We start from the raw sequence: 15,181 nt of genomic DNA, 5'->3' as shown, positions 1-15,181 counted from the left end.
TTTGGAACTGCATGGGGGCAGTATGGCTGTGTATATGCTTACAGAAGTCTTCAGTGAAGCCTTCAGAACCAAAGTTGGCACCTGTGCATGCTACCTCACTGCAGAAATGTCTTCACGTGGACAAACTGTTAGAGCTGGGGTGAAAGCTTAGGGGCATTCTCTAGTCACAGTTTTAACATAAAGAGCATAGAAATGTCTTGGTTTAAAACCCTACTTGACATGAATAACATACAAGTATTACAAAACAGGAATAAAACTAGAGCACAAAGGTGTAAATGTAAGTGTCCTTGTTGGTTTATTGGTTTTTTTTGTATGTAAGAAGCTTTATTGTACAACTTACACAACTTTAAAATGGAAAATGGTTAAAAATGTTTACAAAAAAGCATGTTCTTAGAAAATTATTAACGCTAGCAAAAACCTTGGGAGGAGGGAAGCAAAAAAAAAAATCTTCAGTGTGCAAATGTTTTATAAAAATAGAAATACTAACTCTACAGGTAGCATTTCACGATAAATTATTTAAATAGCATATCTACACAATTATGTGATTAACTGTTACAATGGCAATGAGAAAAATAATTTATAAAAATACAAGCACTGGTATACAAGATGACAGGAAAAATATAACACAACATTAGAAATCTTATTTGACATTTTTTGTTTCCAATGCCATTTCCTTACTGGGAATACATTTTCTGCAAAGAAATTTTTACTATGTACAGCATTAACTTTTTAGTACTACAGTAGCTTTAAAGTTTGTTAGACATTTGAACTCTGCTTAATCCAAAGGTTTTTCTCAGTCACACAACAATGAGGTAATATTTGTACGTAAAACTTTCACTGTGTTCATTTCTTTTCCTTTTTTGAAAGGACAAGGAAGTATTATAAGGACGCTGCCCCTTCTCTTGGGGAAAACAGTCTTTTAATGTGCATCAAGCCCTCTCCCTCTTTTGCAAGGAGCTCCTGAAATTCTGCTAGTCCATGAAGAATTCCTTCTTTTGTAGCTGCACATCACTAGTTACAGTAATTAGTGTGCAGCGGCACAAATAGCCGGTTTGAATGGTTGCTGATTCTGGTCATTGTGCCTCTCTTTGCAGTCTCCTCAGGGCAGGTATTCTGGTTTCGTGTCAGGCCACTGACCAGTGGTCGGGCACTACAGACCTTTCCCAGCACTAAATAACCGCCAAGGTGGTAAAAGGCCATTCCCTCAGCTCCAGCCCTACAGCTGAGGCAGGAACTGTGACCCTCTGAAGGGACTCGTGGTTTAGCACGGCCCAACAGTTGCCTGCCAGGCTACCGACTGCCTCGCACAAAGAAAGGAAAAGCCAACATTGAGCTCAGACTGAGAAAAACAAACAACCGATTCCCCACCCCGCCACTCTTCCCTGCGCCTCAAAGCCTTTATAGGAAAATTGCTCTTTGTAACTAATACATCACCACTGTCTGCTCCAGACGAGAATTTTTTTTTCCTCCACTAAAACCCCCTCTAGTTTCAATATAGAACAGACTTAATAAATAATCTGTATTTACAATCTTACAGTCATGAAGACCTGTAACAATGATTAGGTGGATAGTCTTGACGCATTTCTTGTTTTAATCAATAATCCCTCAGTCTATAACATCAAGGATTAGGTAAAAAATAAATATTTTACTATTTCAGTATTTAATCTACAGGCCCCTTCCCCTCCTCTCCAAAGAAGCGAGGAGTTTAAAGCATCTATGGCATGTAGAAAAGGAATGTTTTCATTACTATTATTTTTGTGCCTTTTTAACCATAAAAAGTGAAGCACGTGCTTGTTTCTTGAAGGACAGCACAGTGCTAGCTGAGATGGCAGTGCTCTCTGGCACCATATCTGAAAGAAAACATTTGAAAGGTAAGAAAGATCTGCATCTAATCAGGAAAAACAACAGAATCTAATTGTAAATCCCAGTTCTCCCAAAGCTAGTGTGATCCAGTGTGCCAGTTTTTATCCTCTTTTCCCCTGCCACCATGGAAATCAGTTTTAGGATCTCTTTTGTCCTGTGTGATAAAGCAGCTGATCTAGCTCACCACAAACAGAGTAAAAGGCTGTGTTTTCATCTGAAAGATATGACATATAAAACAATAATCATGTCTCCAAGTTAAATGGATGTAAACCAATGTAGCGCAGCCCTCATTAAAAAAAATTCCTCTCCCCCATAAAGAAAAAAAAAAGACTCGAGTTCACCCTCCCTCCCAAAAACCCTTTTCCCCACACAATGAAAGGTCTTTAGTTTAAGTAGTCCACAGCACATCCAAAGATGTTCTTTTTACAAAATGCTACTCCATGGGACCTCCAGTTAGAGGCAGTGACACCGCACTGTCATAACAGCAAACAAATGTCTTTCCTACTGCAAGAAGTGTGCTTGTTCAGTGAAGACAACTCTCATTTGCAAGACACATTTGTTCCCTTCCACTTCAGCAGAGGTCAGATACCAAGTACGTTCTCACTTTCATTCTCTCAAAAGCATTCTCTTGAGGCAGATCATGTGTTTCGAGTCCACATTTATGCAGAAAGAAGAAAGGAAGGAATAATATAATGGTCCCAGGATTTGTAAGGCTAAACATTTCAGAAGGTGCAATACCAGCATTTTTAAATAGTCTCTGGATCCAGTAACCTTGTGATTATGGATCTGTGAAAAAAGAAAAAAGAAATTAAGATATTTTAATATTTCTGTCTCCTGTGCACGATTACATCTAAGACGTTAATTCCTAGAGACATTTTTAAAGAACTTACCATTAAAGAAAACTGAAAGTACTTAAGTACTTTGAGTTAGACTCAGAATCTAGTCTATGTAACCATTACATAATGAAATCACAATTCAAGAAGACTAGGGCACCTGGAGCTAGTCATATGCACTTCCCTTCACTGAACTGCAAGAGTACAATATATTGACAATCTTGTCCTTTGCTTGCTTTAAGCACATCAGGTTTTCGCTTGTCAGACACTGTTCTGCTTACCAAAGTCTGTATTATGCATTTTCACCTTGGGCTTTGTCAATTCTGTTGATTCGTTCTAGTCAGTATTTTAAGAGAGGCAAGATACATTTAATATCTGGAACCTAGCATGGATTTCTGATACTTTGATATAATATACTTCGATTTCATGCATTTAAACTTATAACTGTAAAGAATTTATCAAGGTGTCCTCATTTTGCCTACAGAATTGACTTGAGATCACGGGTGAACTTTCCCCCTTAGTTCTTATTTCTTGAGCCATTCTATTTTTCTTGAGAGCAGCTTTCTTGAACCAGTTCGTTTATATATGATCCCTTTAATACAATGTCTTCCTTACCTCTGCATTCATATTTAAGATCTGAGAAGAACACCATTTCTTGAGAGAAGACAAACAATCCTAACCGACCACCAGCATAGGTTTTATCATAGATTGGTCCTGAGTCTGCCATGATTTTCTTCCCTTCATACATTACAACCCTACAAAGAGACAATAGGTCAGCCACCTTGGACAAGCTTCTGTTAAGTTCCTGTTTACAGACATGCATTTTCCTTGTGACAAATACTTGAGATAAAAGGATGATTCTTACCTGATGTAGCCAGTCTTTGGTCTGTGGCTAAGACGCCATCTGTATGCAGTGAAGTCTTTCCAGCCTATGTGGCGAGGATCATGCCACAAAGTTCTCACCTATGAAAGAACATGTTGGGGTTTTTTATGAACCAAAGGCCTGAAATAACATAGTCATTATTTCGACATGAAGGTGCCTTGATGATCATCATTACGACTACTAAAAGCTTAAAAGTCATTAGGCTCTGTAATAGTGCCTTTTGAAAAATCAACTGCTTTTAAATTGACTTCTAAATATGTAAATAGGAAACTACTCCACAATACCAGAAACAATTGATTCTCTGCTGCTGGAAAGACTGTCTGCAGCATGCAATCCTCTTATTTTTATACAATATTTTGCATGACTTGGGTTAGTTACAAAGTTACTGGTCTTTGCCAAGAAGACTGTGCCATTCTGATCAGCATGTACATATATAACTTGTTGGAAAACCAGCCTGCCTTATAGTGCAGAAGCATAGGTTACTGAAATGCCACTCTTACCTGGCCAGGAGTGTTTCCTGTGTGCCACAGAGCGTTACGAAGGTGTTCTCCTGGACCAGTGGTAGAATTCACAACTTTGATGGAGAGACCTGAATAGCCTTGAGCTTTTGTTGGTGTGGAGTCCCAGTAAGACTGGGTGATCTGCTTCCACATGACAACGTAGAAACGACTGCTAGATTGGTAGCCAAATACAAAGCCAGCATAATCATCATCTCTTTCAGTATTGATGAAGAAGGTGCCACTGAAGTCCACAGCATTGAATTCATCAAAACCTATGGGAACATTAAAGGAGAATGTTTTAGGGATTGCTTTTTTGCAATTCTTAAACAACTCCTTAATAGTTCCTCAGGTTCTCCTCCCTCTGCCCCGACCAAAACCAAAAGAGCAGTGTAATGCCTGTTGAAATCTTCCCCTTACCGACTGCAAGGCCAGGGTCACAGTTGACTGTCTGAACCAGTTCTTTACCCTGGTGACGAACAACCCAGTTTGGATCATTTTGAGATGTTCCTTTGGGATCCAGGGGAATCATCTGAAATCTTCTGAAGTCAGTCTCACTAATGTCCACATTTTCAGGGCAGATATCATCAATGTCTGGCACACTGTCTTGGTCAAAGTCATCTTTGCAAGCATCTCCACGTCCATCACCTGAAGAACACAAGTAATTTCACCATTATAAGACCCAGAAAAAAACAACAATGGTGATATAACTCAGAGTTGAAATCTTAACTGCAGATCTCTGACTGCCCAGGTACTGCTACAGATATACAGTAGCTGTTGTGGCTGTAGTGTAAAAATGCCCTTTCACGTGACTTAGGAAGTTGGATATGTGTTAACTTTTACATCACTCCTTACAAGAGTAAAGAGCACTATAACAATAATACAGACATTCAGTCATTTTGTTACTTGGAAGTTTTGTCCAACCTTAAATAGCATGAAAAAAAGAAATAAAATACAGCATCAAACTCTTGGAAGACATTCTTGATTTATAAACTGTTACTATGATACTGGCATCTTACCATCAGAATCAGCTTGATCTGGGTTGGCAACCAATCTGCAGTTATCTTTGTCATCAGGGATTCCATCATTGTCATCATCATGGTCACAGGCATCACCTTTTCCATCCTTGTCATGGTCAGCTTGATTGGCATTGGGCACATAGGGGCAGTTATCAAGATTATTTTGATGGCCATCTTCATCTATGTCCTGGTTGTTGTCACACTGATCACCTATACGGTCAGAATCAGTGTCTTCCTAAAGAAGAGGAAAAAAGTAAAGAACATTTTAAAAAGCGACTTAAAAGAGGCTGAAATAGGAGTTTTAATAGCTAGAATTGAGATTTCTGAGGATGGATGTAGCGAGGTATTGGGATCAATACCTCCTTACTTAAAGCTGCCTGTGCTAACTGCTTTTAGGCTGCTTTTTAGTGTTGCCCTGGTTTAAATTTGAGAGGCATCCCTGCCCATGACAGGGAGGTTGGATTAGATGATCTCTAAGGTCCCCTCCAGCCTAGACCATTCTATGATTCTATGATCCTGTGAAATTTCAATCCGCAGCAGCAGAAAGTAGCATAGTGGTCAGCTTCTTATCTCTTCTGCCGCTAGCCCACCATACTGAACATTGGTTACTGTATCTCCTGCCTTCTCTGGAAGCTCCCTGGTTCCAAGGGCCAGATAAGGGTAGGACTAGTTTGCACCTAGCCAGTAGAAACTGTAGCATTGAAACAGTCTAGAATCATAGAGTGATTTGGGTTGAAAGAGACCTCAAGGATTATCTAGTTCCAACTCCCTTGCCATGGCAGGGACACCTCCTACTAGATCAGGTTTCTCAAAGCTCCATCCAGCCCAGCCTTGAACACTGCCAGGGATGGAGCAGTTTTACATCTTCCACACCATATCATCATTTTCTTTATCATAAAAGCCTATAATTCTCTTCATGCCCCTTGACTCATTAGGCAAGACAGTTAGTCCCCTAGTGGTCAAAGACTGCATGAACTGCTGTACTTGCTGATCACATATTTTAGCCAGTCATTTGCTTAGTCACCTTCTGAAATAAGGAAACCAATCCAGTCATCCCTGAGGGTGCCTCAAGGTTTAGTCTAGTAGTCTTGTCAACACTGGTGGATGACTCTGGTGTTGGTGTAGACAGAAGTCATAGCACACAGTTTGAATAGCTACTAATTCTGCTGTTTGATATCTCTGCTTCTAGAACTTGAATAGAAGAGTCTTTGAAAAAAACCATTAGAGTCTTAGATTACTAATACAATTCAAAGTGTTACAAGGAGCATTGCCTTGAATGAGCTCCAGGTACTTTCCACCCCCAGGTGGGTGAGCAGTAAATCAAGTGACAGAAGACTAAGAAATTCTATATTAAGTCCTTCAAGTAACACTGCTTTTAGGCTACATGATGACATTACAGTAGATTCCACTGATTTGCAACAGCTTTTCTAATCCTTCAAACATTCCAGTTATGTCCCTGAAGCTATTAAACTTACACCCTTGTACTGGACAGGATGGCACAGGCTTTATATACTTCTGCCTTCAATAACCAATAAGTTCTGTCAGAGGCTGGATCCCCCTAGATTTTTATGAAGGGGATTTTAAAAAAAGTGTCAGAATATGCCTCTTCCTCAGAGAAAAGCAACCTATGCTGCCTTCAGTTTATTGGTAGAAAACCTATCTTTTGAAATGCAGCTATGTCAAACTTAAGGTTCCAAAGATTAAAAAACAACTTTGTGTTTAAGTGAACTACAGCACTACAGGCTACAAAGAGGGTAGTTCCTACCATACAATGCTCCCAGGAGTTTCATATCCTCCCTATGAGGATCACCACAACTGACAAACCTAGGAAATGTTTAGGACATGAGTACATGCAGTAGTCTCACAGATCTTTACTAGTTACTTTTCAGAAAATACCTAGCAGCTGAACTGTGAGAGCATATTATTTATTAAAGACACCATTTGGCAAATTTGGAGGAATGATTTGTGACAAGTCAAATTTAAGCTGGTACTTGTTCAAGTATTTTCTATAATACACAACACAATATAGTGTTTATAATACCAGTCTTCTATAAATAGAGTGCAAATCCCTTACCTGATCAGGATTGTGTTCCAGTGGACAGTTGTCACACTGATCTCCAACACCATCCAAGTCTGTATCCCTCTGGTCTACATTGTAGACATACTGGCAGTTGTCCCTTTCATTAAGGACGCCTGCAAAATTAAGGAGAGTTCGAGAATGAAAAATCAGACACATAAATGATGCAAAGGACTGTATAAAGCTACCACATGATTCCTGATATATTTTTCAAAGCATTTTAAGCAACATTTGAAAGCTTTGAAACTTGACTCATGATTGGCTCTGTCACACACTTCTGTTCCTAGTGCCTGCAATAGTAGAATTCAACTGTGCCAAAGTGTGTTTATTACAAAGCAAATATCCATTAGCTGTAACTGCTCTTTCAGCAGTTATGTCCTGAACCCACCAAAGGAGAATTTGCGTGTGTGTTCAGGGATGAAATTCTGGTAGCAAATCAGTGGTACAGTGGGTACACATGATCAATACATGATTAGAAAACCATCTAAAGAAGTTATTAGAGGCCACCTACCATCTCCATCAATATCCACTGCACATGCATCACCTTCTCCATTGTTGTCAGTGTCAGTTTGATCAGGGTTGTGATTGTAGGGGCAGTTATCACAGCGGTCACCAACATCATCCCTGTCATAGTCATACTGCTGCGGGTTGTAGATGAATGCACAGTTGTCCTGCAAGAACGAGAAAGTAGTCAAGCTTTAGAGAGAGTCAAATCTAAACTTTATGCCAGGAAAGGAGAAATGAAGGGCAGAGAAACAGTTAAAACTGGAATGCTTCTATCTGAAAACACCCCATTGCTTTTATGGATGTAGGAATGGCTGAATAAAAATGAAGAGTCCCTTCCAAAGCTCAACTAGCTGCAGAAATTTTGTCTGCGTAGTTCTGCATATCTAAAGGTTTCTAGGGTAGCTGTCAGTGCCAGCAGTTTCCTATGGTCCTCTCACAATTAAAGTGAGAAGCTGGACTCCAGCCTTAGGAAGAGGAATGGAAGAGCTACATTCTTAAAGGCTGTCCTTTTGTGTCGTCTTACCCGGTCATCAGGAATACCATCATCATCATCATCATTGTCACAGGCATCACCAATCCCATCCTTATCATAGTCTTCCTGCCCAGAGTTGGGCAGATTAGGGCAGTTATCCTAGAAAGGGGCAAGTATACAGATGTTTACTCCTGGGATAATTACAATCAGGATTTTAGCATGCAAGATCTAATCATTACGCAAAAACATAATGCTTCAGTCAAGTAGGTTTTATCTTACTGTATCTCTCTCAATTTTAGTTAGTCACTACTGTGACTAAAGCCATAGTTCAAATAGCTTTTAAAACAGATTTGGCTGCTTTTGAGAATCTTATCCTCTTTTTCTTCCCCTGGAGATATTTATCAGAGCAAAGCTCATATAGGTATAGCCTAATTAGAATCTTCCTAGAACATTTGTTTTATAATTGTGTCTGGCTTCATTACTTCCCATATTGCAGGAATATCTAAAGCAACAGCAAAAGCTTCCTAGCAATACCACAATAATAGTATCTCTATGCAGAGGGGTATGACTAGTTTTATTTGCAGAGAGGATAGTTTAATAGCTCCAATTAGATAGAGACTTGCTTTATACCTGAAGACCAACAGTTTGTATCTCAGACCAGCTGTTATAATGGTATGTAGGAAAACAAGATAAACTTACTTTTTTACAGTGGTAAGTGGCATTGGCAACACAAACAAGGTTCTCGTTTGGCCATCCATCCAAATCAGTATCTTCTCCACAGATTATGCCATTGCCAGCATAGCCTGGTTTACATTCACACCGATACATGGGGTCACTGAAGTGGCCAAGGTAATTGCATTTGGCATTCTTGTTGCAGTCATGTGTTCCATCTGTGCATGGATTACGTGGCTTGCAGACCTAGAAGACCACACAGAAATGAAATCCACTGGAAACATCTTTTATCACTCATTTTTTCCCCCTGCATATGTTGGATCATAAGTGAATACTGATTAAATTACTTGCCTAAAATCATGTATAACATCTGAACCCTCCATGACTGAGGGGGACAGTGATTTTTAAAACTCATTTTGAATTGCTCAATGCTCCTTCTGTTCTGAATCACAGAGGATGGTGTTTAAAGTGTAGCAAGTCCTCCCTGAAATGCATAGGTGCTTTCTGTTGCTTAGAAACTTCATGGGATTTCATAACCTAGAAGAGTTCTCCAGTTGACTCTACCTGTTTGTTAGCCATGGCATCCTCAACACTGCGACCAAATGGCTGTGTCCCAGTGAAACGTGGTGGACAAGGCAGACAGTTGTACCCAGGTTCGGTATTCTCACACCTGTGCACGCCGTTGAAGACAAAGCATGCATCAGGAACTTCTTTGCACTGAAATAAGAGTTTGAGATCAAAAACAACAGTTAGTCTTACAGAACACTGGGGATTCTCCCTTCCTATTGTCTTTCACTCCCTTTCAAGGAGCAAACTAGTCCTTCTTACCTCATCAATATCTTGGCAGTGGATGCCATCACCGTGGTAGCCAGCAGGACAGGCACCACACTTCCAGGAACCATCAGGGGAGCTGGTACATGTAGTTCCCGCAAAGCAGGGATTAGACAGACACCCATCTGAGAAACAAATGGAGAAGATGTTAAGACAAGGGATGCTTACCATGCTGCTACAGCACTGCGTTTGGCTGATGCACTGGGTTTAAAATTCTAGCACTCGTGTTTTACAGGTTTACGTCAAATTTGAGACTGTCAACAACCTTCAGATGTTTATGGGAAAATGGATACTCACCAATTGGACAGTCCTGTTTGTTGCAGACTTGAGTCCCTCTAGCTTCACCTACGCAAGTCTTGCCACCATACTGAGGCTCAGGATTATTGCAGAGACGGCTACGTTTTTGCAGTCCTCCTCCACAAGTCACTGTGCAAGCATCCCATGGAGACCATGGTCCCCAGTTGCCATTAACTAAAGACAGGAGTTAGAAAATACATATAAGCTTTAAATTCAGTGGTACAACTAGCTGCTGCCTGACTGAGGACTAATACTTTTGTAGTGAGAGCATTTCAGACCTTGTTCAGACCTAAGTGACATAATCAATGGACTCCACAGAGGAGCAACAGAAAACAGTTCAGTTTAACTGGTGAGGCTTTACCTAACCCACCTCTTAAGTTTAAAGAGAGACGATTACTAGAAGTGGATAATATAGCAACTACTCAGAAAGTTCAGTTTAAGCTACTGAACAGTAGTTATCACCTGGACACACTTACTTGGGCAAGGATCTTTCTGGCAAGGTCTGTTTTCTCTTGCCTCACCCTCACAAGGTTTGCCATTCAGCTGCGGTACTGGAGAGTTGCAGAGACGAATTCTAGTGATGATGCCCGTGCCACAAGTGACAGAACATGATGACCATGGTGACCAGTGACTCCAGCCACCATCCTGCTTAACTACAAGAGAGAGATGTCTGTATTAATAGAGTTTCTGAAGAACAGATTTCAGGTGCACAGCACCCTAGGACATAACTGCACAGCACCGCAACTGTACCAAAGACTCCATAGGTATTGGAGAGCCTCAGCCCTGTCACGTATCAAGTTGTTTTTTCACTAGAGAAATTGCATGCCTAAACTAGCCTCAGATTTTATCCTGGGAGCAGTCCCCAAACATGCCTACTTACTGCATTATCTGCTCCCCTTCATGTGATAAATCCTTACAGCTCCATCCCAGTGACAGAGCTACACAGTTATCTCTGCTGTTAACACTAAGCCAATAAAAGCAGCCTCTGTTCTATTACCAGTGCGAGCAGATTAAGTACTTACATCTCTTATCACACTCCTGCAGGTGGCAAGTCCGAGTCTGCACAGAAGACCCTTCACAGCGGTTATTGAGACTGTCACAGGATCGCCCTCTCTGCTGAATCCCATTCCCACAGGTCACAGAACATGAAGTCCATTCAGACCATGGAGACCAGCCATCATCTGCATAGTCGCTAGCTGCAAAGGGATACAGGTTCATTACAGCTCCAAAATAAGACTCCAGGTAAATGTTTTTACACAGTCTTTTCTCCCACCCATCCACAAAAAAAAGGACACAATTGACCTTTCTTGCACACAATAAAGGCCATGAACTCAAGTTTCAGGGGTCATGTGCGTCACCTAAGTGATTAGCCTCAAAGAGGCATTAGGCTAACCTCGCTCCAGTGGTTAAAGACTATATCCAGTTGTGGTATACTTTAGAACAGCTTGTGACTAGCTAGGTGAAGCCAGCTGCTATAGAAGCGTGAAGGTGTTAAGTACTTACGCCAGCATCTGGGGCAGCACTCTCCATCAGGCACAGTAGCATTGGAACAAGGCATGAGAGGGCAGGATACTTTCCGGCAAATAGTAGCAGAGTTCTATAAAGAATTGTAAGAATTGCAATAAGCAAGTGGAACATAAACAGTGTCTGCAGTCTGGTTAAATGATAAAGAGAACTTTCCTGCAGCACTTAAACACTCAACAGCACATTTAAAGCAGAGACCCTTGTCTTTAGAGCTAATATAACCCAAGGGAAGTCCCAGATATTTTTAGTTGAACTTGACCTCATTCCCATTCTCACCCATTTTTTTCAGTCCAGAGCAAGAGTATTTTGGTTTTGCAGAAGTTGAACAAGAGTAGATACCAGATGCTATCTAGAGTAAAAAGACTATCATGTGATACCCAAAGTATAAGGTTAGACTTCAAGGGACTGAAACAAGAATGAGAAGCCAACTTTCTTTTCAGTTAATATGGATTTAAGCTGATTATATGGTAAAGATAAAACGAGGTTAGTGGACTCTGCTCAAGAGCCATGAATTCTATAACTTGTACTTAGAGGTCTTTGATCTTTAAGCCAAGCAGGCAGGGTGAGAACATCCACTTCCAATCTTGGTGAGAGCTAAAGGGCAGCCTGTAGTTTCACTTCTTGAAGGTAGCAGCTTGGTCAGAAGAATTAAGAGTAATCATGAGATCATGATTACTCTTTTAATCTCCCCAAGCAAATGACTGGCTTAAGGCAATTACAGCTAACCTTGAGTAAGAGGGTTGATAGGAAAGAGGCAGATGCAGAAGTCCATGTCATTTGCTGACTACAAGACAAAAGATCTAGAGACCTATAGAAGCAGATCGAGAACTTGGTGAGATACCTTGGATTGCCCATATAGACAATACTTTGCCTTTAATTTCTAAATGGCAGCAGGCAAGTTAATCCACTCTTTGGTAGGCTGGTACTCCAAGATGCTTCTGATAAGGTATAGTTACAGTTAAAAGGAAACAAGCAAAAAGCTTAAGAAAACTCTGAAACTGTACGTTTTGGTATACTTTCACAGCATTCCCCAGAAACAGAACACAGAGCATAGATATCTTGCCAAGTGGTCCTGACACAGCTAAGCTGAAATCTAGAAGGGACTGCTGTTCCATATAATCTATAACAGCTAATGGAACACAGCTAGAAACATTTGTTAGAATAAGAAAATCCCCACAAGTTTGAGAGCCTTTACTGAGTACTAGAATGTCTTTTCCTATTAAGCCAGCAGGAGGTTCAGTGAGGACAGAAGTTGGATTTCAAGTACTCTAGGGACAAAGGGGACAGTACTGTCAAGTTTGTTCCATTGATGCTGACTTTTTAGTTTACTAATGAACTTATGTGAAGAATAGAGGCATTCCCCAAATTAACTAGAAGTGAAGAACTAGAAGTGCATTAAGATCTGTATCAGAGTGATGTTCTGTATAATTTTCCAAAATACTGCTTTTGTAATAACACTGTATGAAAGCTGCCTTTATACCAGAGATCTAGTAGGGTGAAAAACTGAAGAGCTCCCTGGCTACTGTAATATAACCACTTCAGTGTAAGATTCACTTTCTGAAAAAGTCATTTTGAAATATCTATCAATTTCAATTCATTAATTTATATTCAGAGGATTTATGCAGGGGAGGAATCTCACCTGGCAGGTACATTCAGTGCAGCTGTCAATAGTCCACTCTTCTTTATTTTTGTGCAAGATTCCATTATGAATGCATACTCCAGGAGTGATCTGGACCACTTTGGCAATGAGTTCATTTTCTTCAGTCTTGGAAGGTGGGCCAGGGAAGAGAAGCAGAGAGAGAAGATATTTAGAAGTTGATACAGGAAACACCTCTTTCCACAGAGGTCAGAGTAAAGTGATTACTGTTCATGCAGGTTCTCAAGGGCAGGTTACAATTCATTCATGAAGTACCAGTTAATGAAATGTACCAGGAAATTAACCAACACTCACCACTTTGCGAACTCTGTCTTGAAGTGTTGTAACCATGGACCGGAGCCCTTGCAGTTCCACAAACATGTTTGTTAGTTCATCACAGGAAAAACCACAGACTGCTTGCATGTCCTTTGTTTTATGACCAATGTAATTAGTGCGGATAGCTGGGCTGGAACCATTGATGGGGTTGTCCAAAGTTATGATCGCACTAGTGGCTAAGGGACAAAGCCAGACAAAGTAAATTGCATTTTTTACCAAGTACATTTATCATTCCAAGGTAACACCTGCTAAACAGCTGCCACCAGATTCATTAGGCTGCCTGCAGAAATATAATCTTATTTCTTATGAAACGTGGATTTACATGTCAGCATAATTCTGAGTTCTGTTTCAACTTGTCTTTCAAGCATAACAAGGAATCTTATTTTTAATAGGTCATTGGATTCACAAGACTGCAAACTTACAGCTGGAGCAGCCTTTGTTCCTCAGGATAGTTTCCAGAGTTGTTCCAAACACAAACCGCACGTTCTGCAGCAGTCCCTGTGGACAGAGAAAGAATTACAGCTACTTGCAGGGACTGCAAGGGAAAGTGCAACTTGCACGGCTTGTAGGCACTTCAGGTTGCACAAGATTATTAAGAGTAATTTCACGACAGACAGTTAGCAAAGTGAAACATGTTGCTTTATTCTCCATAATGATAACGAGCCCTCCTTCCTAACATTCTCATCCTTGACCACAAGGACTCAGCAACTCTCCTGGCAGAAAGGAAAAACCCGATGAATTTCCGAATCATATATACACAGCTAAGCAATGAAGCTACAGCTACCTGTTCGGAAGTTTCAGTGTCACCTTCTTGCTGCAGAAAGGTCTATCCCTGCAAGCCTAATGCTTCACCCTCCATTATTAAAGTTGAGCAGATTTAGAGGTGGTCCAAATAAGATGTTTGTCCCTATTACCCATGTCTTTTTAACTCTTTGGGCTGGTTGAGTAGCTAATGCACCTTCAAGACAGATGACTTAAAATACTAGGCAAAAAGCAAAGTGAGAGTCTGACCTGGAAGTTGTCATTGACTCCTCCTTTGGCAATACGGAGCCTGGCACTGCTGGCCAGGTCCCTGGTGAAGATGTTCTGGATGGGGATGTCCAGTTCAGCATTCTCCATTTTCTCACACCCCACATAGAGCTGAGCCCGGTCCTCCTGCACAAACAGGGTGATGTTCTTCCAGTGTCCTGTAGCTAGCAAGGCATCCTCTACTGACACTAATTGCTGCTTGCCATCACCAGAAAGGCTCAGGTCCAGGGTGCCTGCCTTGCCATTTGATACTAGGCTGAAGACATGACCAGAGCCATCTTTCTGTTCCACAGACAGCAGTGTGCCTCTACTCTTCTTGGCTTGACGGAGAGTGGCCAGGAGGATGAAGCCCTTCTCAGCATGGATGGCATCTAGTAAGTCTTGGAACTTGGAGTCTGGGACAGCAGGGATGCGACTGGCATCTTCAATGCGGTAAGCAGGGCTGGAGGTTTCTGGTCCCTTCACCAGGTACACCCCAGGTGCCCGGCGCCCACCTCCCTTACGAATGAAGCCAATGAGTTCGAAGAGATCAAAGACACTGTTATCATCACTCCTGGACTCTGCAGAGAGATCACAACAAGCATCATGAGAATGGGACAAGAAGAGGCTGAGTAGGTGCATATCTCCCGGGGCTGCTCAGTGCACTGTCCCGTGGTGCGCATCGCGCCAGTTACGGTGCCTGACAGGAGAGCGCGGGCAGCGGCT

The 15,181-nt window shown here is 41.2% G+C and overlaps 1 protein-coding gene across 1 annotated transcript; it reads right to left on the bottom strand.

Annotated features, from left to right (window-relative positions):
* Positions 1 to 269: 269 nt before the first annotated feature.
* Positions 270 to 15,097, bottom strand: THBS1 (thrombospondin 1). The gene is made up of 20 exons (XM_009871424.1): positions 14,459 to 15,097; positions 13,870 to 13,945; positions 13,427 to 13,623; positions 13,115 to 13,240; positions 11,455 to 11,548; positions 10,974 to 11,147; positions 10,428 to 10,604; positions 9,952 to 10,125; positions 9,652 to 9,779; positions 9,388 to 9,540; positions 8,851 to 9,069; positions 8,203 to 8,310; positions 7,684 to 7,843; positions 7,170 to 7,288; positions 5,096 to 5,330; positions 4,497 to 4,724; positions 4,080 to 4,351; positions 3,562 to 3,659; positions 3,312 to 3,451; positions 270 to 2,649 (listed from the first exon to the last, which is right to left on the bottom strand). Exons 1-20 carry the CDS (start codon positions 15,095 to 15,097, stop codon positions 2,642 to 2,644), a joined length of 3,525 nt encoding a protein of 1,174 aa, XP_009869726.1. The 3' UTR covers positions 270 to 2,641.
* Positions 15,098 to 15,181: the final 84 nt, after the last annotated feature.

This window comes from Apaloderma vittatum, unplaced genomic scaffold, assembly GCF_000703405.1.
Source record: "Apaloderma vittatum isolate BGI_N311 unplaced genomic scaffold, ASM70340v1 scaffold27230, whole genome shotgun sequence".
Lineage (NCBI taxonomy): Eukaryota > Metazoa > Chordata > Aves > Trogoniformes > Trogonidae > Apaloderma > Apaloderma vittatum.
Note: the sequence above shows the minus strand (reverse complement) of the source record. Positions and strands in the feature narration are given on the sequence as shown.